Source organism: Nicotiana sylvestris, chromosome 6, assembly GCF_000393655.2.
Source record: "Nicotiana sylvestris chromosome 6, ASM39365v2, whole genome shotgun sequence".
NCBI classification, from domain to species: Eukaryota; Viridiplantae; Streptophyta; class Magnoliopsida; order Solanales; family Solanaceae; genus Nicotiana; species Nicotiana sylvestris.
The window spans coordinates 188,128,061-188,153,553 of record NC_091062.1 but is presented as its reverse complement, the minus strand read 5'-3'; the positions used below and the strand labels follow the sequence as shown (position 1 = coordinate 188,153,553).

Genomic DNA, 25,493 nt, shown 5'->3' with positions numbered 1-25,493 from the left:
TTATTTTTCCAAGATCTTTTATCACAAATTCTTTCTTAAGATATTCAATTGCCTTTTGGAGCTCTTTTGGAGTTCCAACAAATTTTATGTCATCACCATAAATAACAAGTATAACAAATTCTGATGACATTTTCTTTATAAAATTACATGGACAAATAACATCATTTATGTAATCTTCTTTCAGCAAATATTTACTAAGGCGATTATACCACACGTGCACCGATTTCTTTAAACCGTACAAAGATCTTTATAATTTGATCGAGTACATTTCTCAAGACTTTGAATTATATGCTTCAGGCATTTTCAATCCTTTAAGGATCTTCATATAGATTTAATCAAATAAGTCATAAAGGTTAAGACTTGTATCTAAATGGTATGACATCTTCAAGTGTCTGGACTGCTGGTCCGATCCTCACAATCTTTTACAATATTGTGCACTATATTGTATCAAATATATCATCGACAATCATTTTGTATCAGTTCCTAAGCGACATAACTTGTTGAGATCTCATCACTTTCTTTATTTTCAGGTACCTGAACTTCTTCTAGAGTTTCATGAAATGTTATGTCGTGGGCTCTTCTAAAGCTCATTTCCTCCTCATTATGATCATTTGCTCCTATTATTTTTCAAGGATTGTTACCTTTGGAACCGATCGATTTACTACGCTTCATGCGTGTAGTAAACTTTATCCTTCAGGGACTTTAATTTTAATAGAAGCATTTGCAGCTGAAATATGATATTAAATTTTGGATCAGAAAATATTCCTGGCATTCGACTTGAATTATCTTCTAAGTAAGGATCATATTAATGATAATTCGATTCATATAGCATATTTTTCAGCTATTTATTCTATCCCCCCAAATGTTAGAAAAACTAACATATATCCCCAATCTTCTTTGGGAAACATATCTTTGTGTATTGTGGTAGAGAAATTAATCATATACCACATATCAAAAGATAGTAAAAATATTTGATTTCTGATCCTAAACCAATTATGAGGGGATGACTTTATCATATATTGTTGGTCTGATGCATACAAGTGTTGTTGTATGCAATTTAGAATATCTTAGACCAACACATGAAACTTTATTCTCATAAGTAATAGTTTAGCCATTAGTAGGAGGTATTCAATGCTAAACCAGCTTGGATATAAACCAACATTATCAAGATAAACTATCTTGATTTCATAATCTGAAAGTTATGCTCTTAATTGAGAAAAACAATCTCAAATGCCAAAATGCAGGTTGACAATAAGCATACATGTAACCATCTTATATATGCATCTATAAGTGGTTCACATGGTAGGTGAAAGGGCCCATATTCATCTTTTATATATTTTAGAATTCAGGGGTCTTAGTCCCAACTTTAGCCGGTATAATATTATGAAAACAAGCAGCACAAGAGAATTTTTGAAGAATCTTCTGGTTATTCAGTATATGCTTATCAGAATTCTCAAATAGCTCATTTAAAAATGGCAAATGAAAACTTCAAGTTTATCATGGCACGCGCTATCTCTTAGTAAACTTCTAGTTTACTATGACATAAACTTTTGCATTAGTAAACTTCTGATTTACTATGATATATGATGTAGTACAAATTGAAGAATAAGGCGGGTAACTTCTCACATACATATTATTTTACCCCCTATGATTGTGGAAACATAAAGATTTTCAACCTTCCAATCATTTGTAGTATCAATATGATAGCCACTTGTATTAGTAAACTTCAGGTTTACTACAATATATGTTTTGATCATAATCATATAATATGAGTGACATATTTTTATATAAACTCTTCAAGAGCCTTCATTTATTATCCATAATCTAATATTTATCAGACACTTCTTGTTGTGACGACCCGGCCAGTTATCTCATGAGTTACCGCTATATTTTTCCCCATTTCTGCTTCTTTATGCTCTGTTATCCGTGTTTTATGTGATCAAGTTGATTAGTTTGTGTTCCGAGAGGATTTGGTAAGGAATGAGATACTTAGTCTCTTTTAAGAAGGTTTGATTGGAAAAAGCCAACCGGATGTTGACTATTATGTTAGAGGGCTCGGATGTGAGTTTCGATGGTTTGGTTAGCTTCAGGAGGTGATTTATGTGACTTAGTAGTGTGATCGGAATGGGTTTTGGAGGTCCGGAGTAGAATTAGGCTTGAATTGGCGAAGTTGATATTTTGGTGATTTCCGGTTGATAGGCGAGACTTTGATCTGGGGGTTAGAATGGAATTCTGAGAGTTGCAGTAGCTTCTTTATGTCATTTGGAATGTGTGTGCAAAATTTCAGGTCATTCGGATATGTTTTGGTTGGGTTTTTGATCGAAAATGTATTTCGAAAGATTTCTCAAAAAATAGGCTTGAATCCGATGTGTTTTGAGTAATTTTATGTTGTTTGAGGTGCTTTGATGATTGAAACAAGTTTGAATAAGGTATTGGGTCATGTTGGTGCTTTTGGTTGAGGTCCCGGGGGTCTCGGGGTGACTTCGGATGGTTAACGGGAAGATTTTGGACTTAAGAGATTTCAGAAGATTGCTGCTTCTCGTATTTCCGCACCTGCGATTTGGGGACCGCAGGTGCGCCATCGCATGTGCGAAGGAATTTCCGCAGATGCGGATTTGAGGAGAGAGGTCAGAAACCGCAGATGCGGAATAGGAACCGCACATGCGGACCTGCAGATGCGGTTTTGGCTCGTCAAGTGGATTCCGCAGATGTAGAGAAAAAGACCGCAGAAGCGATACCGTGGGAGCGGTGGTGGGGTTGCAGATGCGAAAACCCCTGGGCAGAATGTTTTAAGTTATTTCATCCGCGATTTTGGGTCATTTTTCCTCCATAGTTGGTCCTTTTGAAAGCTTTTTGAAAGAAATCGAAGAGGGATTTATGGAGAAATGTTTGGAGGTAAGATTTTCGAACCTAAAACTCGAATCTATTATAAAATCTATCTAGAAAATCATGGAACTTAAGCTAAAAATGGAAGAACTAGGGCTTGGGATTTTGAATCTTTGATTGGGGATTTGGAGGACCATTTTTGGTTGGATTTGAGAACTTTTGATATGTATGAACTCGTGGGGTGATAAGGAATCTAATGATGTGAAAATTTCTGAGTTTCGAGAAGTGGTCCCAGGACTCGGGTTCTGCTAATTTCGGGATTTTTGATATTTTTCGATTGTTTTCGCTTGGGCTTTGCTCCCTTAGCATATTGTGATGTATTCGTTCTGATTTTGAATAGATTCGACGTGCGTGGAGGCCAATTCGAGGGGCAAAGGCGTCGCGGGCTAGAGTTGTAGCTGGTTCGAGGTGAGTAATGATTGTAAATGATACTCTAAGGGTTTGAACCCCGGATTGCACATCGTAGTGCTATATTGAGGTGAGAGACGCGCTGATAATGAGCGTGGGGTTGTTTACTATTGAGGATTGTGACTTGGTCCGTCCCGATTGATGATTTTACTACGTATTTGACTGAAACCTATTTGCTAGCATCATGATTTGGGTTGATTGCCATACTTGGGCTTCGTGCTAACTATTTGAACCCTCCGGGAATTTTTATTACTATTTTCTCACTGTTTTGACTTATTACTTGAACTCAGTCCTGTTGATATTTACTGTTTTACAAACTCAGCCACTGTTACTCATATTTGAAACTTAAATGATATTTCTAAATGATGTTTTGGGCTGAGAACTACTGTTTTACTAATGCCCGAGGAGCTTGTGATGATTTTCGGACTAAGTGAGGCCGAGGGCCATATGTGAGGATATGCTGAGTGATATGAGGCCGAGGGCCTGATATACTTTTTATACACCACAAGGTGGCTTGAGTGATGTGAGGCTGAGTGTCGAGTGATATGAGGCCGAGGGCTTGAGATACTTTTTATACGCCATAAGGTGGCTTGAGTGATGTGAGGCCGAGTGCCGAGAGATGATGCCACGAGGTGGCTTGATATAGCGCTTGGGCCGTAAAGGGCCCCTCCGGAGTCTGCACACCCACAGTGAGCGCGGGTACCCATCATGATCTGAGAGTGAGCCCGAGGGGCTGGTACTGTTCTGAGAGATTGCCCGAGGGGCAAACCTTTATGTGTTCATATTTCATATTTACTTGGCATTTTACCTGTTATACTGTGGTATTTGTGCCCGAGGGCGGATGTTCTGTGCTTATCGGCACTAACTGTTTTACATTCATTGTGTAACTGTTGAAAAAGTCATTTTTGAAAGAGGGTTTTAAATTGAGCTAAGATGTTTCTAAAGATTTCACAGCTTTATTGCTTTTCTCAAAGGTTTTACACTGCTTCTATACAACATGTTGGTTTGCTTTACGTGATTTCTTACTGCTCAGTTGTTATTTACCTTTATTACTCACTGAGTTGGAGTACTCACTTTACTCCCTGCACCTTGTGTGCAGATGCAGGTATTTATACACCTGGTAGTGGGTTTTGGCTAATCGGTGGCAGAGTTATCGGAGTTTAGCAAGGTGGCTGCCAGCGTTCGCAGCACCGTTTTCTCTCCCTTTTTGCTCATCAGTCCTGTTTTTGTATATTTTAGACCTTGTAGTTGTATTTATACTCTAATAAATGCTCGTGACTTGTGACACCCCGGTTAGGGCTGTGTCGGGTTGGGTTTCCGTTTTGTTATCTCTATTTCCGCTAAATATTGCTATTGAATCATGTTTGAAGTATCTTTATGTTATTTAACTGTTTAAAAAGGTGAATTGTGTAAATTGGCTGGCCTTGTCTTCACGAGAGGCGCCATCACGATCGGGTTTGGGGTTAGGGTCGTGACACTTGTGTCAAGTGTCTTCTAGACAAACAATTAGCTCTTCAGGAGTTGTTGATACATTTTGTACTATCAAATATTGCTCAGACACTTCTGGTATCATGAGAGAAAATTACAATCAAATAAACAATATAAAACAATTGTTTAAGCACATGAAAATTCCTCTTCATAATATTTTCCTACTTCAGGAGGCAATTTCAATTGTGTTACTTCTTCAGGAGCAAATTTAAAATACGTAATATTGAGTATATATTCTCTCAATTATATTACCTCTTCTGGAGGTGAATTATAATATATTCACATCAAGAGCGCGTTCACATTTACCAAATTTATTAATATTGTCACATTCACTTCAGGGAATGGATTAATATTATCAAAAGTTCTCATCCTTCAGGAAATCGAACATAATTATCTGAATGCGCATTAATCATATCAAATTGTGATGCCTCAACCTCTTTTAAAATATTTACTACTTCAGGAGCAAATCAGGCGTGCATTTAATATAGAGAATATTTATGTAGCTTATCTTCAATTGTAACCATAGAAAGCCTAAATTATCACTTCTGGTGATCATAGGCATATACCACTTCTGGTGGTTAATAAAATATAATTACAATGAGATATACGACATATAACCACTTCTGGTGGTTGTATATTTCTTGCAAACTCTGCTAGAGTTTAAGTTGATCTAATAATGTTATCCATATTCTTCAAAATAACATAAACAAGATATATTATCGTAAACATCATTATCAAATCATAATTTTTCTTTATGTACAACAATTACATAACCATATTATATATTACAAATAACAAAAATTAAAATTTACATTTCTACAGATTCACCACCGATTACATGACTTGTTTCTCCTTCTGGGAGTGCAAGGAAATCAGCTACATCCAAATGCATGAAGTCAAATTATCTTCAGAAATAACATTTGCTTCAACATTTTTCTCTGTCTTCTTCGGGGAGACTTGATAAAGCTCAACCAGGTGCTTTGGCGTACGGCAGGTACGTGACCAGTGCCCTTTTCCTCCACATCTAAAACATGCATTTTCTGCATTTGGTGCTTGCACCGCTTCATGCTTTTGTTCCTTCCTTTTCCACTGCTGGTGGCGAGGAAGGTTCTTTGGTGCATTATTATTACCATGATTAGAGTTTCTTCCCCGACCACGGCTATGGCCACAACTGGGGCCACGAACTCTTCCACGTCTAGTTTGGTGTAAGTTCATCTCATTCACTTCAGGGAATGGACAAGAACCAGTAGGTCGGCTTTCATGATTTTTCATTAATAATCCATTATGTTGCTCGGCTATAAGAAGATGTGATATAAGTTCAGAATACTTTTTGAATCCCATCTCTCGATATTGCTACTGCAGTAGCATATTCGAGGCATGAAAAGTGGTGAAAGTTTTCTCCAATATATCATGATCAGTAATATTATCACCACATAATTTCAATTGGGAAATAATTCTGAACATAGCAGAATTATACTCACTGATAGATTTAAAATCTTGTAGCCTTAGATGAGTTCAATCATATCGTGCCTGTGGAAGAACGACCATCTTCAGGAGGTCATATCTATCTTTCAAATTATTTCACAGTATGACTGAATCTTTAATAGTGAGATATTCCATTTTCAGACCTTCATCAAGTTGATGGCGTAGGAATATCATTGCTTTGGCACCGTCTTGGTTTGATGCCAGATTTTTATCCTTAATGGTGTCTGCCAGATCCATCGCATCAAGATGAATTTCAGCATCAAACACCCAAGATATGTAACTTTTGCCCGTTATATCAAGGGCTACAAATTCAAGTTTAGAAAGATTTGACATTATATAGAAAAAGAAAGTTCGTACCTCAAATACTTTCAAAGTTTTTGCTCGAGATGGCAGAGTCTCGTGCTGATAACATATTATAAAATAAAGACTGTAAAGTAAAGACAAGTATAGAGAGATATTGATATATTATTCAAATTCAAACTAATGTACATAATGAACTGAAATCTATTCTATTTATAGAAGAAAGGAAGCTGCTACTGCAAGTTGTTGTGTAAGCTGCTACTATACCAGATATGGAGAATCTTCTACCGAGAGTAATGTTTATCCATAACGGAGTACTGAAAGGATAAACTCATTGTACCAGTTATAGATAATCTTCTACTGAGAGTAATGTTTATTCATAACGGAGTACTGAAAGGATAAGCTCATTGTACCAGGTATAATAATCTTCTAGTGGGGGTAATGCTTATCCATAACGGAGTACTGAAAGGATAAGCTCATTGTACCCGGTATGGATAATCTTCTACCAGGGATAATATTTATCCATAACGGAGTATCGAAAGGATAAGCTTATTATACCCGGTATGGATAATCTTTTACCGGGAGTAATGTTTATCTATAATGGAGTACCGAAAGGATAAGCTTATTATACCCGGTATGAATAATCTTCTATCGGGAATAATATTTATCCATAACCGGGTACCAAAGTGATAGGCTTCTTCAGAAGACTTATTTCCAATAGAGTACTAAATAGATAAACATATTTACGGCGAAGTCCCATATGAACAAGCTTATTTACAATAGAGTACTAAATGAATATCCATAATATAATATATTTATAACATTATGGTAAATATAATTCTATTGATAAGGAATTTTTGTCTTAAATAACTAATTTTATACTGCTACTCCTACTTTAATACACTTCTTATTGGCCTAATAGCTCAAATTTCCATAAAAAAGTTACTACCTCGTGTAATTTTATAGGAGGTGGTTGACCAATTTTTTTTTATAGGGGGTGTGAGTCAGCATTTGTTTTTTCAATTCACATTTTTGAATTAGAATTAGACGTGCTCCTCTATTTCCCGATAAAAAAACCCTCCGGCCGCCAACTCCGACAGATTCGTGGTGCGCTTTCTCCGGAATAATCGCTACATTCAAATTCAAGTTTTCCGATCAAAATCCCTTCGACGGAGGAGTTCGCCATTACCGGCGGCTTCGCATTGCTCTTTTTATCCGAGATTATATAAACATTCAACTTCATCCCAGGCTTTGCGGTATCATCGAAAACTCCCCAACTGGGAACAGGTATGGCACTGGACTTATCCTAATTTCAAGCCTTTATTATATTTGCATTTTCGTTGATTTTCTGGCTTCATTAGGACATAAATACTTGTGCAAAACCTAAGTATTTCTTAGTACTAGATGCAGACATGATATAATCACAGTGTTTCTTCCTCTTTACAGCTTTAAACCATTAGATGTTCCAGAAAATTGCATTTTGCGTGCGGGCTCACTGTTATAAAGTGCATTTAGAGTCCCATTATTAAATGATTTTTTCATAAACAAACTGTAAACGGCGTGTCATTAACTTCCTGTTACCTCAGTTTTACTTTCGGAGCTGTGATTTACATACTTTTGGCAACAGCTACATTCTACTGGAATTTTCAAGCCAAAATTATATATTTTTGTCAAAATTTCTAATGTATATAATGTATACCCTGTTTGATCAAATTTCTAATATCAACTTATTTTAAAAAGTATTTTTCACTTTTGATGAGAAGTGTGTTTGGCTAATCAATTTGAAAGCACTTTTGAGCAACAATTAGTGTTTGACCAAGCTTTTAAAAAGTATTCTTAAATGCATTTTTTCAAAAGTGTTTTTCTAAAAAGTACAATTGAGGGAAATGTATGTTTTTCAGCTTCAGCTTCTCCTTAAAAAGCATTTTTTTCCATTTTAAAGTTTTGGCCAAACACCTTTAACTTTGGAAAAAAGCCTTTTTTGGCAAAAAAAAAAAAAAAAGAAGCTTGGCCAAATTACTACTCCCTCTGTTCCAATTTATGTGAACCTTTTTGATTGGGCACGGAGATTAAGAAAAAATGAAACTTTTAGAATTTGTGGTCCTAAACAAGTCAGAAAGGGGTCCAGAGTATTTGTGTGGTTATAAAAAATTCTCATTAAGGGGGGAATTGTAAGTTTAAGTTAAATTGTTTTCAAATTTAGAAAGGGGTCATTCTTTTTGGAACGAACCAAAAAGGAAATAGGTTCACTTAAACTGGAACGGAGGGAGTACTATTATAGAAGCCGCTAAGGAGAGGAACTTGGGGTCTTTCATGGGTATTTTGGTAAATTTGATGGGCATTTGACACGTTTAGGAACTAAAAGCAAAATTGTTGGGTTCTTTTAGGTATTCATATCCACGAACGCCTTCCTCTAAAGTGTTCTTTGTCCAGATTTTGATACTTTCTTCAGTTTTATTCTTCTCTCTCGCTGATGTTGCCTCTACAATTATTAGGTGAGGTCTTACTTCTTTTTTTCCCTCGATCTGTTTATCCAACCTTTTCTGATTATAAATGTTATTTAAGTTAAGATGGTATTCTTAAGATGTTTTGAATCTTTCATGACATATTTAGCTTGCTTTCGCTTAAAATTCTAACCTAATTGAGGATATATTGTTGCGCCTCTATTTTTTGTGCGCTTCATTTCGCGTTTTTCAGGATTTAATCCTACTTTTCATCCTTTTCAACTCTTTTAAAGTGCAGTATGAATCGATTTGACGTTTGTGGACTGTGTTAATTTGATTTTGACTGAGAAAAATAAGTTTCAACTATGATGTTTCACAATTTGGGATAGCTGTGTAATCCAACAGATGTGCCTTTTAATTTCACTGACCTTCTTTGTTTTTTTTTCCTCTCATGGGTTACACAAAAAACATGAATTTATTTAAAAAATTTATGTCGAATTTCATATTTCCGTGCCTTAGATGTGAGGATGGGGGAGATGCCCACAGATTGATATCATATCGTTCAATCAATTCTATTTAGTGTTCAATCTGATAAGAAATAGATAAACGATGTTGAATGGCATAATATAAGCAACATATAGAATGAGGGAAAATTCAATGTACATATCAGTTCTGAAGCAGAGGAAGATGTGAATTAATGTTAATTTCACAAGCACATATATGTTTATAGATTATTGAAAGGAAACTGCAACTTGAAGCAGACTCATTCATAACTTTGCTCAAATAATAATGAAGTTGGTTAAAAGGGGACAGAAAGGAATATAAATAGTCTAACAGTTACTGAAATTAGAAAATTCTGAAATTTGGATATAGAATAATAATTTAAAAAATCTTATACAATTTATTACATCTGCGAACTGACTGTAAAATTTGAACTTCATCGGCCTTCCCACATATTCTTTGTCAATTTGTTATTTACCTTTGTGTCTGTAAGCTTTATTCTTAAAGGATGCAGATGCTCCATATTTTATAAATAATGGCAAAGTAGTATTGTATCAGGCGTAGGTGCATATGGACAGTAAGAATACCTGCTTTAATCGTACTATGTTAGTGTTCATATCGGCCAAAGGTTAAAATGACACTAGAACAATCAGATCAAAGAAAGAGATGGACCAAATATCCCAGTCCTTTTAACGTGAAGAGAGACAATGGACATGTATAATATATACTGAAACTTCCTTCTCTTCTTTCACCAAAGACATTGAGGTCAATAGTCTGGGAGATAAATTCTTTCCCTTGGTTTCTTTAATTTTACATAATTGAAAATTGTCTCTTGTTTGTGTGTGACTATGAACTCTTTTTTTCACCCTTTCTGTTCTTTGCTAGCAGCTAGCAGCTAGCAGCTGGACTACTTTTATTTGTTAAAACATAGGGAATTCATCTTTTCACAAAAAGTTAAAGTTCCAATCTTCATTTTATTTATTCAGTGTGGTCTAAACTTTTTGCCGCAGAAACAACTGGTACCTGTTGGACAAACTGTTCAAAATCCATTTACAACCTCAAACCCAAACAATAAGCTCACATATGATAAAAGTTTTGTTGGGTGAAAAATGAACAACAATATCTGAAAAATTGAAACAGTTAAACTTCTCTGAACACTTTAAATATTTTCACAGTAAAGAAAGAAGCACTAATAGTACCTCTTCATTTGGAACAATTGAAAATAAAATGTATGTTCAACCTCTTTACCGCTCTTAGTGCAAATTGCATATTTTCAATTGCTCTGTTATACTAACTCTCAATTTGTTGTTCATACAGATATTTTATCAGATTTTAAGTGCACAAAGATGGCCTCAATGCTTTTTCATAACCTGCAGCAGTTGTAATCTTTCGCATTTTGTGTAAATTACTACGAAAACTCTTTGTATATTCTTGTAAATACATATAGACCCTTTTGTGCATGCATCCATGTTTTCGTTGAAACTCAAAAACGTCTGACCATAGCTCTGCTCCAACTATTTACTTAATGTCAGCATAATGTATAACAGAAAAGCAAAACATTGTTCACGTTGGGCTAGTAGGCTAATAAAGTCTTTCCGTTACAGTTTAGCCGTATTTTGAAGCAGAAGAAAAAAGGGGAGAGGGAAGATGGACTACATATTGAGGACGCTAACAAAGAAGCAAGAAGTGGATTCCATAATTAGAGACACAATCGACAAAGTTCTTGTCCTCCGTTTCGGCCGATCTTCTGATCCTCTTTCTCTCCAGCTTGACGATATCGTACGTCTTCCGTCCTAATCTATTTGCTCTGGTTCCTTTGATTTTTCATCGAAAAAATACTTCATTTTTTCCCAGAGAACTAAATATATGGCCAGCAGAGGCCAATTGAGGATTTGAAGCCATTAGGGCAAAAGTTACCACCTCAATATACTCTTTTGTTTTTGATTTATGACCACGAGTGTAACTTAGTATAATTATATATGCTAAGGATCAGGTCAGTAAATATCTGGTACTACCAACAGAGGTGGATCTTGGATTTGAATTTATTCTGTCCAACTCTTAAGGGTTCTTAGCACTGTACTCATTAAACTTCTAGAACTATGTATTCAGAATTTAATATTTGTTGAAATTTTAGTGGTATTTTGTATTTATATATCTATATACAGTGTTGAAAATGGTGGGTTCAGTTGAATTCGTTGACTATAGGCTATCTTCGCCTTTGATTACACTTTACAAATTTTTATAGTTAAAAGGTTTATAAAAGATGATTGAAAAATTGTAGCAAGAAAAGAAAAAGTTGTTTGGCTCCACACGTTGTAATAGTTCTGAACAGATTGAGACAAAGGGTGTATATTTTCGAAATCACAACTAATATTTATGTAGTTCTAGTTGAAAGCTATTGATAGCTGTGGAATTGGTGGATTTGCCCCGTTGACGAGTTGCATTGGACACTTGAATGGTTTAAAAATTATGCCTTGTTACTGTTAATTTAACACTGAATAAGTTTTTTCTATCTTTTTTGAGTGGTTTGTTTACTTAATTACATCTTGTTGACTGCAGCTGTATAAATCTGTGAGAGAAGTGTCCAAGTTTGCGGTTGTGGCTTTAGTTGATATTGATTCAGAGGACGTTCAAGTTTATGTCAAGTATTTTGATATAACCTTAACACCATCAACCATTTTCTTCTTCAATGCCCATCATATGAAGATGGATTCTGGGTATGCCTTCTCTTTGCTCAATTTTTCTGCTATAGACATGTTCTTTATGTTGTATATGTAATTCAATTTAGTTGAAGAAAGAGTTATCCGGGCTCTTACCCCCTTGCATCGCAATGGAGCTTTGGGAGCACAGCATATCTTTAGTCCTTATAAGACTGTAATTGATGCTCTTGACCATATACCAGACATATTTTGTTGGCAAATTAAACCAATTCAAAATTCTGGAAGTTGTCCATATTAATCGGATAACTAGTTCTTGGGTCCTTCAATCAGGGGAAAATAAAATGACATATTTCTGTTCTGTTTTCTGTTGAATAGAAGGGAGAAGAGATAATTGAGAATGTTTAACATAATTTTAGGAAAAAGAAAGAGCAGGAGAGGCCACTTAAAAGTTAAAACAAAGAGAAGAAAAAGAATGATTTATTCTATTGCTCAAGTATTTGCAGATAACCATCTAGTTGCCACATCTTCCTACTTGCATCCTCCCTTGGTAGAGGATGTCTGATATTGTAGCATGTTCAAGGCATGTTTACACTACTTGGTTCTCTTTTTCTTCCTCTACCAAACGTTATACGCGATAATGCCAAAAATTTTCTCTCGGTCTAATTTAAAAAAAACAAAGGTTTATTTCTCAGTCTGTTTATTGTTTAATCATACTGCAAGACTAGTTTATATAGTAAATTCGACAAGTACACTACAACAATTTCTAAGATATGTTGGAGGACGCTTGATGTGGTTACTTTTTTCCCCTTATTATTTTAAATATGGATCTTTGTCAAGATTGAAGCTCATACTTCTCTGAGATGCATGTTCTCCAGGAGTGCAGATCACACCAAATGGGTTGGAGCATTTCAGAGAAAACAAGACTTCATTGATGTAGTAGAGGTATGGGATAATCTTGCAATTTTCTTTCTGGATTCTTGGAGGGAGATCTTTCTTTCTGGAGCATATTATTTTTTCTTGATCCGCTCATATTGTCACTCTCAAATTTTGAGATTCTTGGATTTCTTTCTAGTCCTTTTATTGTAAGTTGGTTATTATGAATAGATCTTTACCTCCTTTTGAGTTTTGACTTTTGAGGCATCAGTTGTCGAATATAGCTGGGCAAGAATCAAGATTGGTTGAATCTAGCACCCCCACTGCTTAGTTCAAGTGGCAAAGGTTGAGGGACTTGTGACTTAGGTCACAAGTTCGAGCCCTTGCGCCATGCAACCTAAGACTAATACCTAAGTTGAGAAGGGTAGAGGGGCGGCCCCAGTATCCCCGAGTTATGAAGGCGGCATTTGGTCCTAAGGGTTGTCCCCAGATGGATTTCTCGGTAAAAAAAGAAAGATTGGTTGAATCTAACTGCGTCTCCATGGTGTGAAGATTTCTAATTTGCATAGATCTTGAAGGGAGATCTGCTAATTTGCAGCGTTTCTTGGGAGTCTAGCAACTATTTCGTGTATCAACTTAAATCATTGGGGAACAATTTTAGCTTCAGATAGATTTGGTTTGAGAGTGTTGACCTTTTCAATTAGTTCACTATTGATGGAACTCCTGATTGTTACTTCAGTCTGCGTTTACGAGGTTCATAAGATTGTGTTCTTTATTCAGGAACACGCACTTTAAAGTTCTTAGTCTATTTCTCTGAATCTGCTGAGCAGATGCTCTGCTCTGGTTATTTTTCTTTTTTTCACAAGTCATGGTTGTGGAGTCATTTCTAATAGCTTGGCATTCCTACTTGAAAGCAGGCAATATTTAGAGGGGCCATGAAAGGCAAGCTCATAGTGACTTGTCCCCTTCCCCCAGACAGAATACCGAAGTTTCAGTTGCTGTACAAAGATGTTTAGGAGGTATGCTGTGTTTGTAGTATTAGGTTGACAAGTTCCCCTAACTTGGCATTTTTCCTAGTTTGATGAGCAACACTTCCTCTTCAGTATTTCTGGGCCTAGTCTCTCTTAATTACTTGTCCTCTTTTAGTGAATTACTTTATACTGTTGTGTCATTGAAAGATTTCTCCTACCAATATGATTCATATCACCTTCCTCCAGAGAGAATTCCAATATTTTCAGTTGCTATACAAATGTATTAGCTGAAACACCTTTGTTTCTAATTTTATGTCGGCTAATTTTACTTGATATGATTCCTCTTACGCCTTGTGCTAGTCTCCCTTTATTTTCTTCTCCTGTTTGAGTTAACTAGTCCATTATTTACGCCATCGAATTATTTATCATACCATAATGATTCAGCTGATTTGTGAAATCTTCACATGGTTCATGGTTTAGCTCATGAAATAGGCAAACTTCATTTAGTATCTTATCATGTTTCATATCGATAACATCAGAAGAATGTATTAGCTACCCCGGAATCCTATAGGTTTTTATGCATAAGAAGATGCAAGTCTTAGATATCCGTAACTTTCTATTGTTTAAGTACCTATAGCTGTTATGTTTTGCTTGAACTTCCTCCAACCTTTTCTTTCCTTTCTCACATTTTTGTTATTAAAATAGCATATTGCAGCTATCCACAACTTGAGCAATTTGAGATAGAATTTAACTAATTGGGATACTATCCATGCCAATAGTCGGGCTCCAATGCGGGTACCGGATACCGGGTGAGAAACTAAAAAAAAAATAAAAAATTGATATGGTCTATTTATATTTTGAAGCGCTTATTGTCTGGTCTAAATTTTAAAACATTGAAATTATACGTGCTTTTGAAACGCTAATTGATGTGTTTGGTCTAAATTCTAAAACAATGAAATTGTACATGCATATTTGGTATGAGTGAGAAGAATTTCATGGAAAATATTTTTTACGAGGAAATCATTTTTTAGTATTTGGTTACAAGAAAATTTTCTATCAAAAGGGGGAAAGCATACTCCCTCCCTTTTCATTTTCTTTTCAAACATTTAAATCTTACTCCATATCATTTGGTCCAACCAACAGTTAGACGTAATTATCAATCTTTATACTCAAAAATTTCATCAAGACAGTATTCAATTTGCTGACATTATCATCCATCTTTAATTAATATTTTCTGGATTTCAACTTGCCAACCAAATTCTAGAAAGTGGGACAACCACTTTTCTTCTGGAAAATCTTATAGAACATTTGTCACGGAAAACATTTTCTTTATATTTAACTCACCAAACTTAACTGATCTGATCTGATTTGCTTTTTCAACAACAACCCAGTATAATCCCACTAGTGGAGTCTGGGGAGGATAGTGTGTACGCAGACCTTACCCCTACCCTGAGGTAGAGAGGCTGTTTCCAAATAGACCCTCGCATCCTTCCCTCCAAGAACTCCCCCACCTTGCTCTTGGGATGACTCGAACTCACAACCTCTTGGTTGGAAGTGGAGGTTCTTTTCAACATTGTTTTCTTATTACTGATGGTTGATCAACCATCACTGAATTGCAGGATAAAACTCAGTGTCCGAGGGCCATTATTTATGGACAACTATATAACCATTACTAACCTGTGGAGTAAGTTGGGTGGGTTTTGAATTATCACTGAAATGAGAAAACTCTATTGAATTTTTTTTATCAACGTGAGGAAGTGGATAGCAGCACAGTGATGTAGGAGTCAAATGTGCAGACGTCTTCTTGAATTAATGTAATATCAGGACATTTCACTTGGATATTTTACTTGCTAGAAAGCCGTAGCAGTCAGAAAGCATCAATTTCTGATGGAGTGGAACGATGCAAAGTGATAAAGGTGAAGAACCTTTCTCCCTACTAATAAAATTGTCATGGAAAACAGTTTAGAAAAACGTTTTTGTCACTGTACTTCTTTAGGGTTGTAGGTTAGGTTGTAGGAAGCTAGTCTGGAAGTGTTTTGTCTTAGGATGTTAGTGGCTCTTGTTGTGTCCATATTATTCCATTGTGTATGTAGTACTGCGCCGTTGTTGTTTATTATTACTTTTCTCTCTATTTTCTGGTTATTGCGTTGTTGGTGTTATCTTTTTGGATTCCTTTGCTGTTACTGCTACACTGTCTCGTTTTCAATCTTATTGTGTCGAGGGTCTATCGGAAACAGCTTCTCTACTCCTCCGAAGTAGGGTAAGGTCTGCATACACACTACCCTCCCAAGACCCCACTTGTGGGATCTGGGGGGTTGTTGGGGAATAACCATATGGTATTTGGAACCTGCTGGTCCGACTATTGCAGATTCGCATTTTATAGGGCCCATTAAAGTTGAAGTGCTTCATATCAGGAGTTTTTCCATTTCGAGTACTCAAGCCCGATACCTGTGATTAAGGGTGGATGAATCTCATGTATCTTACACAAAGTCACACACCCATTGGTGGTCATATACTGTTATAGTTAATGTGAAAGGTTAGTCGAAAGAAATCTTTATCATAACTGCTGTGCTATCTGTTTTGGGTTCTACAGAATATTTGCTGAATAAAAGTATTGTCGGGCTATTACGTAGTGAGGCCTACTAATGGTGAACAATTACAACCAACGGGTTCTGGTCACCACCATTTCTGTCCTTTTTTGTATGGCCTACAATTTCTTTTAAGACGCCCATGAGTATATCTACTCCAAATAGCGTGCAAATCGTAGGTGTTCGGAATTTTTTTTGGTAAAAGTTAAAAAAAAGTATTTGAAGTAAAAGTTGAAAAAAGAGTACTTGGATTAACATGATCAATATGCCTAAATGACTAGGATTAACCATGAGCGGAATTTTGAACGTGTAAAACTGCAACTTGAATAGTAATTTTTTGGCGATTGAATTGTGCTCTAATCAACCTGTTGTATGAATGTTAGATGGAGATAAACGTATTCGATGAATTTTGTTAGTCCTATTTCATCAACAAAAATGTTCTTGACAATTTTCTCACTTCGTTTGCCAGATTTCTTTGGCAAGAAGATTAGCCATAAAAACTGTTCACTTGAATGACAAATCGATACAACCCAATTGGTGTTTGATACCTTCTTTCTATAATTCTATTTTTGGCTTGTTGGTCTCATGATTGGTATTGGCTGGCTGATTCTCTTTGTAAGTTATTAAGGTGTTACGATCAAAAAAGAATAGAGCCACGGAATCTTGAGTCTTTCTTTATCGCCTGCAGCTCTTTTTATTGGGGTTGACACAGCTACCCACAAAAACAAAACTATTTACCCTTATCTATCCATTTATTTTTCTACCCATAAACTAATTATATTTCCTATCCATAGTAGTTTTGTGGGGAATTTTTTCTTTATTCTCTATTTCTTTTTTATTTCTATGCTTCTTTTCTTCCTTTTTTCTTTTTTTTTCTTTTCTGCTTTTCTTTTTTCTCGTTTTCTTCTTATTTTTTTTTCTTTTTTCCTTTTCTAATTTCATTTAACTTCTTGTTTTTTTTATATTCTTTTTCTCTTCATAATCTAATTTCATTTACCTTTTCATTATTTTTTATTATACTTTTTTTATACAATAAGAAAAATAATTGATATAGTAAATATTTGTTCACCTTTTTTAATATAACTAGTACAATATACCTTTTTTTTCTTTCTCATTTTTTAAATTCAATTATTAAACTGAAATAATATCAGTTGTCACTTGATCTAGTACACTGAATACTGTTTTTGAGCACCATAAATTACATAATCAGATTCTAAGAATCAACACGTGATTGTCATGCAAACCTTGATCTCCTTCCCTATAAATATCAATACACACTCTACCATTAGCAGTAATACAACCAGTTATAGAGCAAGAAAACATAATCTACGGCAACCGAATCTCCATATATACTAGTTAGAATAAAAATGATAATAAAATACTAAAAAATACAACAAAAGTGTAAGTAGCGAAAAAGACTTCTAGTACCATGTGATACCAATATGGTATATATGTATACCAACAGAGCATATGAATTCTCTAGAATATTGCTACAACTATCTGCGACTATATTACTCTACCAAAACATTAAAGGACACAATAAAAGTATGAGAAAATTACATGCTCGTATTACAAGCTAAATATTCGCAAAACAACTTGCTCATTTCGGATACTAAGAGGGTATATAGTTGTATGGGGTCATTCCAACGATTGCTTATAACTATAAAAACTATTAATACACATAATTTATGTCCACCAACGCTTAAAAATTCCAGCATTATTGCAACTCATGTTGATATAAATAATTTCATAATAGAATTCACTTAAAATTCAGCTAAAACAACCAAAACAATGTTCAAACTACCATATGATACCAATATGGCATATAACTATGCGAACATGGTATACAGTTTTACTAGTTAATTCCCGACAACTATATGACTATACTACTATTACATAACACACATGCATAAAGAGAAAAATAAAAAACTAGTGTACCACATATTAATATAATAAGGTATTTCAAGATATTGTACTATATTACTATTATTAAAAGAAAATCAAATATTGTACCAATTAAATGCAGCTAATACAACCAAAAAATAATTCAACTAGCATATGATACCAATATACTATATAGCTATACTAATATGGTATATAGTTGGAATGAATTGTATACTAAAATGGTATATTTGTATACTATTTGGGTATACAATACAAATTCGTCTTCTTCTCTGGTTCAACTATATTTCAACCCAAATTTCTAAAATTTACTACAAAATCTCCACCAAATTGACTAAAACTTTAGCTACAACCTCCAATCAACTTTCCAAACTAACCCATACAGGATCGGATCAAAACAATTAAAAATTCAAACAAACCAAGTTATGAGTTTCAAGCTTCAAGATCTGTCAATAATGGATTTAAATTTTTGTACAATAAATCTCCAAAAATATGTAACTTTTATCTCTTAAGAAAGCTATAGAAAAAAGATACTAAAGAAGTTCAATGTGCTCGATTTTAACCTTGTGAACACACTGAATGCCTATTTATACGAATGCCTCAAGTTTGGCTGCATGCCAATTTTCTCTTTATAAATATATAAATTTTACTTTGTCAGGAACAAATTATCTAATTGAAAAAAAAGAACCAAAAGGGAGAACAAAAAATAGAAGAACCTAACTCGTCTTTTAAACTAAGTTTTGCGTGAAAAAAGAATCTTTAAAATTGGAGACTCATTATTATTTGAAACAGCGAATTTCATTGTTGAAGTTGGATTGGAGTTTCTTTTAGCAATAAGCTTTACTCCTGATTCAGCTCACAGTTACAATTATTAAACCATCTGGGCGGGTAAATAGTATTGATTGCATAGGTAGGAAAAGTAAATAGTTTAGGTATGGGTATTTAAGGGTAAATAGTTTGAATTTAATGGGTATAAAGTGAGATTTTCTCCTTTTTATTAGCCTACCTTGTGAAGATCTCTTGGGGTGTCTACTGCTAAATCTATCCGTCACATGTTTGCATTAGGGTAGACTGTCTACATTATATCTTATTGAGGTGCGGTCTTTCCTCGGACCTTGCGTGAATGCAGGATGCTTCGTGCACTAGCTGCTATTTTTCTTCTCTTCAAAGTGTCTTCAGGAAGATAAGTCTTTTCTGTTGTTGAAAGGTATCGTAACGACAATTGAATTTGTCTAGTAAATTACTCGAGGTTCCTTATGGTTTAATAAAAAGGTGAAAAATATAGGGGCTTTTGCATCTATATCTGGTTTTGGGGTCACAATTTAACCTATACCCATTTTGCAAAAAAGTTTGCAAGCGTACCCACTTTACGATCAAATTCAGATTTATCGAGTCTGAAGTTAAAAAAAAATTAGTCTGAAGTGAAAAAATCGCACTTCAAATGCACTTAAGACCAAATAGGTCTGAAGTGCAACCAATGGTTTCATGCACTTAAGGTTAATAAGTCTGAAGTGAAAATTTGCACTTCAAATGTACTTAAGGCCAAAAAGTCTGAAGTGCAACAAATATTTTCATTCATTTAAGGCCAATAAGTCTGAAGTGAAAATTTGCACTTCAGATGCACTTAAAGCCAAAAAGTCTGAAATGCAACACACGTTTTGCTGCACTTAAGGCTAATACGTCTGAAGTGAACAATTGCACTTCAGATGCACTTAAGGCCAAAAGGTCTGAAGTGCAACTAGCGTCTTCATGCATTTAAGGCCAAATAGGCCTGGAGTGCAAATTGCTCAAAAACAGAAATTTGTTCTTCGAATTATAACAATCCAATATACAATTTCATACCTAAATCTACTCCAAATGAGCTCAACTTTAAAACATAACCTCCAAATATCATTAGGAACAAACTCCAATCATCAATTTGTCAAAGCAACAATAAATCTAATGAACCCATTTTGCAATTAAGAAAAAGAAGTAGAAGAAACCTTAAGCAATAGTAGAAAATAAAGCGTCATAACAACTCACCATTGTAAAACATCATAAAATATATTCACAACCACCATGTAAAATCATTGTCACCCAAAGAAGAAGAAGAAGAAAAAGAAGAAGGAGAAGAAGAAGAAAATGAAGGAGGAGGAGAAAGAGCCCGGAGTTGTTTAAAAAGTAGGTACAAGTTATAACTTTTAAAAAAAATGAGTATATGTTAAATAGGGTGACCAAATAAGGCGCCTCTGCAATGTTTACAAAAATGTAATTAGTATTAAGATCGAATAGGCAGAAAGTATTGAAAGCTTGCCGCCTGTCCTTTATCCCTTCTCTCGACCAACTTTTCTCGTCTCCAATTAACTTTTGAAATTTCTATTCATGATAGCTACTCATACATGCCAAAGTAACTTATTACATGGTTGTGAAGAAACAGACACGAGCAAACGTGGACCCAATGTCTCACATGGAGGTTTGTTATGCTCTGTATGCAATTATATATTTGCCAGAGTTTTCTTATTAGGATGAAGAACCCCATGTGGGCTTACATTAGTTATGGATAAGTCTTTTTCCTTTCTTTTTTCTTCTTAAAAAAAAGGGCGAAATAATAGACATAACATGCAAATCATAGAAACCAGGAAGCACATCATCAATCTAGTTTTGTAGAAAATCATGCATTATTAATCTGTTATTTATTTATTTATTTATTTATTCGTTTTTTCCTTAATTCGAACTTCAATATTTTATTATCATATTCATAATTTTGCACGACACATATTGAGTTGTACGAAGTGGTTATGACAAAGAGTGAAGTCAAATAATTGAATAAGCCATTATGTATATAAAAGTAATAGTTAGCATTCCTAGATTATTTTTTTCACCGTCCTAGATTTAGTTGGGGTGATGAATTAAATGTGTTTTGAGTTTTTATCATTTTACTGTACTTTCGTGACCATGACATGTATACTGAGTTCATTAATGTTATAAAATTATTCCTAATGAATTAGTAATGCTTGGTTTTGAGTTTTAACACCACAATATTCCACATTGCTGCCTTGTTCCACTAATTATTTTAACACTTTATTGTTTGCATTTGCACGTGGTCTATTAGCTTATTATCCACCTATTTGAAATTAGCACTGAATGGTAGAATTTCAAGGTCTAAGAAATCCTCATCCATCCATAGCACAAATTTTTATCGTTCTATATTTTATTTGCTTCGATGACATAGCCTATATTTCCAAATCGCAAACACAAGGATAATTGAAAAGTGAAGTAAAAAAGATGAACTGAATGAAAAATTACGTTCACTATCAATATATTTTAATTTTTCATAGAAAATAAGTTGATTGATTTTTCATAATTACTAATTCCCTTTTTATGAACAATGATCCGTTGACAGTGGTGGTATTGTGTTGAGAGAAAGTTGCGGCGGCCAGGGTTATTGAAGCTCTCAGATGATAACAAATGAGAGAAAGCAATACACAAAGCTATCTCTGTATTAGAGAAAATTGAGTTAACATTTGGAATTAATTATGTGGCTGAAATGATAAGACACGTGGATCAATAAAATAGTGACAACTATCAAAGAATATTTAAGGAGACGCGAGCCTTAATAGGTATGGGCAAAAGTTCAAGAAAACAAGAAAGAACGGTTACTCAGATCTCTTGATAATTTGAATAGACATCGCTGGAATGAACCTAGATAGCAAAAAGTACAGATACGTATTATCTGCAATTAATGAGCATAAATGATGGGAAATGTTATAGAATCTTCACGAAACAGTTACGATTGCAATTATAACGTTTTATTAATGCCATTAATAGCTCATAATGACTCTATTATGAGAGAAAAGAAACGTAGTACTTAGAAATAGCTATAAAAGGAGAGAAATAACATTTGTATTGGACACACTGATTATTATTGGAATATACTTGTTTGCATTGCTTTAAATTGCTTACTCGGCTACTTCTCAGTCCAATTTTTCTTCTCTTGTTACGTAATTATTTCCTTATTTGATTATCAGTAACCCGAGTTCTTCTAAAATTACGCTTTGACCGAAATTCCTATTTTTTGGTTAAACAAATTGGTTCCATTGCCGAGAATCTGATAATATTTTACTTTCTAAATCAACTCTTTTGTCAAAATAATCATGTCAAATGTCAACGACAACGACCAACAAAATTTACAGCACCAACAAAATTAGCAAATTCAGGAGAATCAACAAGGTGATGGAACTCCAGTCACCTCACAACGAAACTCTCTTCGACATTCTCGAGAAGGGTCTCCTGCCAGATTCAAATCAAATATGAAGGAGCAGTTCGAGATTGATAAGGCTATTGATGGAATTTTGAAAAAATTAATCACTCAACAGGCCGACAATGATCTTCAGGCTTTTGCTAACCAGTTTCCGGTTATACCACCAACACCAACTCCAAACAAAAACACCTTAGAAAATCCTCTCTCAGGACTCGTTAACTCAGGCAGTGGAGGAACTCCCAGCGAATCTCGTGATGGAGGGTCAGGTAACCCAGTTAATTCTGATTTGTAACGTTTAGTACTAACTTTGTAGAAACAGCTCAAGGAGAAGAGCGATCGCATAGAGCACATACCTGGAGTGCCGGCTGTAATCAAGGGGATAGATATGGAGAAATACTCTCAATAACCTTGGAAGCCAAGTGCCGCTCCTTTACCAATTTCAAAGAAATTCAAGATGCCCGATATTCCGAAATATAATGGAACAACTGATCCACGAGATCACGTAACTACATTTCCAAATGTAGTAAAAAACAACGATTTGACCAAGCAAGAAATTGAATCAGTGTTGGTCAAAAAATTTGGAGAAACACTCACGAAGGGAGCATTGACATGGTACTCTCTTTTACCTGAGAATTCTATTGATTCTTTTGCTGAGCTTGCAAATTCATTTATCAAAGCACACTCGGGAGCTCAAAAAGTTGAAAAGCGAATGGAGTACATTTTCAAGATAAAACAAGGAGATACGGAGCTGCTCAGGAATTCATAGACAAATTCCAGCGTGAAAGGATGATGTTGCCACGTGTACCTGATAACTGAGCGGCTATGGCCTTTGCCAGTAATCTAAATGAAAAAAGCCCAGAAGGCACGAGGAGACTCAAAGAAATCTTGCAAGAATTTCCAGCAATAACTTGGAATGATATTTATAATTGATACAACACAAAACTGCGGATAGAAGAGGACACTATCATTCAGTCTCGAAAAGATGAAAAAGTGAGTTCAAGACGAGCTGAAACTGAAAAAGGTCCGATAAAAATAGGTACGAACCTTACATGGGTCCAGCAGGAAGGGATTCTCGTTCGAAATAGGAAAACCCAAGGTATGATCCTAGATCAAGAGATAGAGAGTCAGGTTCATCATCAAGGTTCGGAAAAGAACGAAACATGCGAGATACACGAGATGATGACAGAAGCTCGAAAGCAAAAATCGGCGCTACAGTTTTAATGTTAGCATATCCGAGTTGGTGGCTGTTTTAAGAAGTATGGGAGACAAGGTACGCTGGCCAAAAGAAATGAGATCAAACCCAAACAGGCGAAATCCCGACTATTGGTGCGAGTTTCACAACGATCACAGTCACAAAACTGTGGATTGCAGATTGTTACAAGGTGAAGTGGAACATTTATTAAAACAAGGGTACTTAACTAAATTGTTTAGTGAAAAGGGAAATCAAGCATATATGAAGAATAGGCAGGAATCGCCAAAACCTCCTTCACCAAAAAGGACGGTTAATGTCATAAGTGGAGGGGAAGAGATCAATGGCATAATGTATATGACATCAAAGATGTTGTCAAAAATTATAGTTACCCACGGGAAGCGAGTTCGACAGGTTTTGGAAGAAGATAGTATAACATTTGATGATGTAGATGGCGTACTGACCCCGCATAATGATGCACTGGTAATATCTTTAATTGTTCATGACACTAATGTAAAACGAGTTTTGATTGAGCCAGGTAGTGTTGTGAATATCATTCTGTTGAGAGTGGTAAACGAGATGCAAGCCAATGATAAGCTGATACGCAAGGCACACACCTTGTCTGATTTTGACAACTCGAGCGTCGTAACAAAAGGGGAGATAATACTCACCACATTCGCAGAAGGAGTAGTCAAAGACACCAAATTTCAAGTAGTAGAAATGGATATGGCTTACAATATGATTCTCGGCAGACCATGGATTCACGAAATGGATGTTGTTCCATCTACTTTACATCAAATTATCAAGTTTCCTTCATAATAGGGAATATAGAAAATCCGTGGTGACCAACAAGCTTCTCGAAGCATTAACTCCGTGGCAGATTCAAGCGCAAAAAGTGAAGAAAAATAGCAATCACAAAATTCAGTTGAGGATGCAGCAACACGAACCTCAACTGAAGACGGGCAAATAGATGTAGACTCAAGGCCTGATACTATTCAAGAACCAGAAGAAAATGAAAACATCAAAAAAACAATCGAGGAATTGGAAGTTGTGGTACTATTTGTACATTGGCCGGACAGAAAACTCTATATTGGAACTAACCTCAGCTTAGAGATGAAACGTAAGTTGATTGAATTTTTAAAGGCTAACACAAATTGTTTTTCTTGGTCCCATTAAGCTATGATAGGTATACCACCGGAGGTAATTACTCACAAATTAAATGAAGATCCATCATACCCACCTGTCAAAAAAAAGAAAAAGAAGCAAGGCTCATTCAAGAATCAGGTGATTCAAGATGAGGTGCAAAAACTTTTAAAAATCGGGTCCATCCGCGAGGTAAAGTATCCAGATTAGTTGGCTAATACTGTAGTAGTGCCCAAAAAGAATGGTAAGTGGAGAGTTTGTGTAGATTATACTGATCTAAATAAAGCTTACCCTAAAGATTCTTTTCCATTACCGCACATAGATCAATTAATTGATGCTACTGCAGGGCATGAATTATTAAATTTTTTAGATGGCTATTCAGGATATAATCAGATTAAAATGGATCCTCTAGATG

General features: G+C 35.1%; 3 protein-coding genes across 11 annotated transcripts; 2 read left to right on the top strand and 1 right to left on the bottom strand.

Annotated features, from left to right (window-relative positions):
• Nucleotides 1–5,658: 5,658 nt before the first annotated feature.
• On the bottom strand, nucleotides 5,659–6,123 carry LOC138871834 (uncharacterized). Its single transcript, XM_070149741.1, has one exon. It carries the CDS (start codon nucleotides 6,121–6,123, stop codon nucleotides 5,659–5,661), a length of 465 nt encoding a protein of 154 aa, XP_070005842.1.
• Nucleotides 6,124–7,586: 1,463 nt separating this feature from the next.
• LOC104245829 (uncharacterized) lies at nucleotides 7,587–16,175 on the top strand. Of its 9 annotated transcripts, none has more exons than XM_070147710.1 (7): nucleotides 7,588–7,854; nucleotides 8,955–9,062; nucleotides 11,117–11,291; nucleotides 12,072–12,229; nucleotides 13,048–13,114; nucleotides 13,963–14,064; nucleotides 15,636–16,175. In XM_070147710.1, exons 3-6 carry the CDS (start codon nucleotides 11,160–11,162, stop codon nucleotides 14,059–14,061), a joined length of 456 nt encoding a protein of 151 aa, XP_070003811.1. In that variant the 5' UTR covers nucleotides 7,588–7,854; nucleotides 8,955–9,062; nucleotides 11,117–11,159; the 3' UTR covers nucleotides 14,062–14,064; nucleotides 15,636–16,175. The 9 variants fall into 9 exon arrangements, with proteins under 9 accessions (XP_009799820.1, XP_009799821.1, XP_009799819.1 ...); XM_070147709.1 differs by lacking the exon at nucleotides 15,636–16,175 and adding an exon at nucleotides 10,830–10,912 and having other exon boundaries at nucleotides 13,963–14,351; XM_009801518.2 differs by lacking the exons at nucleotides 13,963–14,064; nucleotides 15,636–16,175 and adding an exon at nucleotides 10,830–10,912 and having other exon boundaries at nucleotides 7,587–7,854; nucleotides 13,048–13,848.
• A 7,829-nt stretch (nucleotides 16,176–24,004) lies between these two features.
• LOC138871833 (uncharacterized) lies at nucleotides 24,005–24,754 on the top strand. The gene has a single exon (XM_070149740.1). The coding sequence runs from the start codon at nucleotides 24,005–24,007 to the stop codon at nucleotides 24,752–24,754; it is 750 nt and encodes a 249-aa protein (XP_070005841.1).
• The last annotated feature ends 739 nt before the right edge of the window (nucleotides 24,755–25,493 follow it).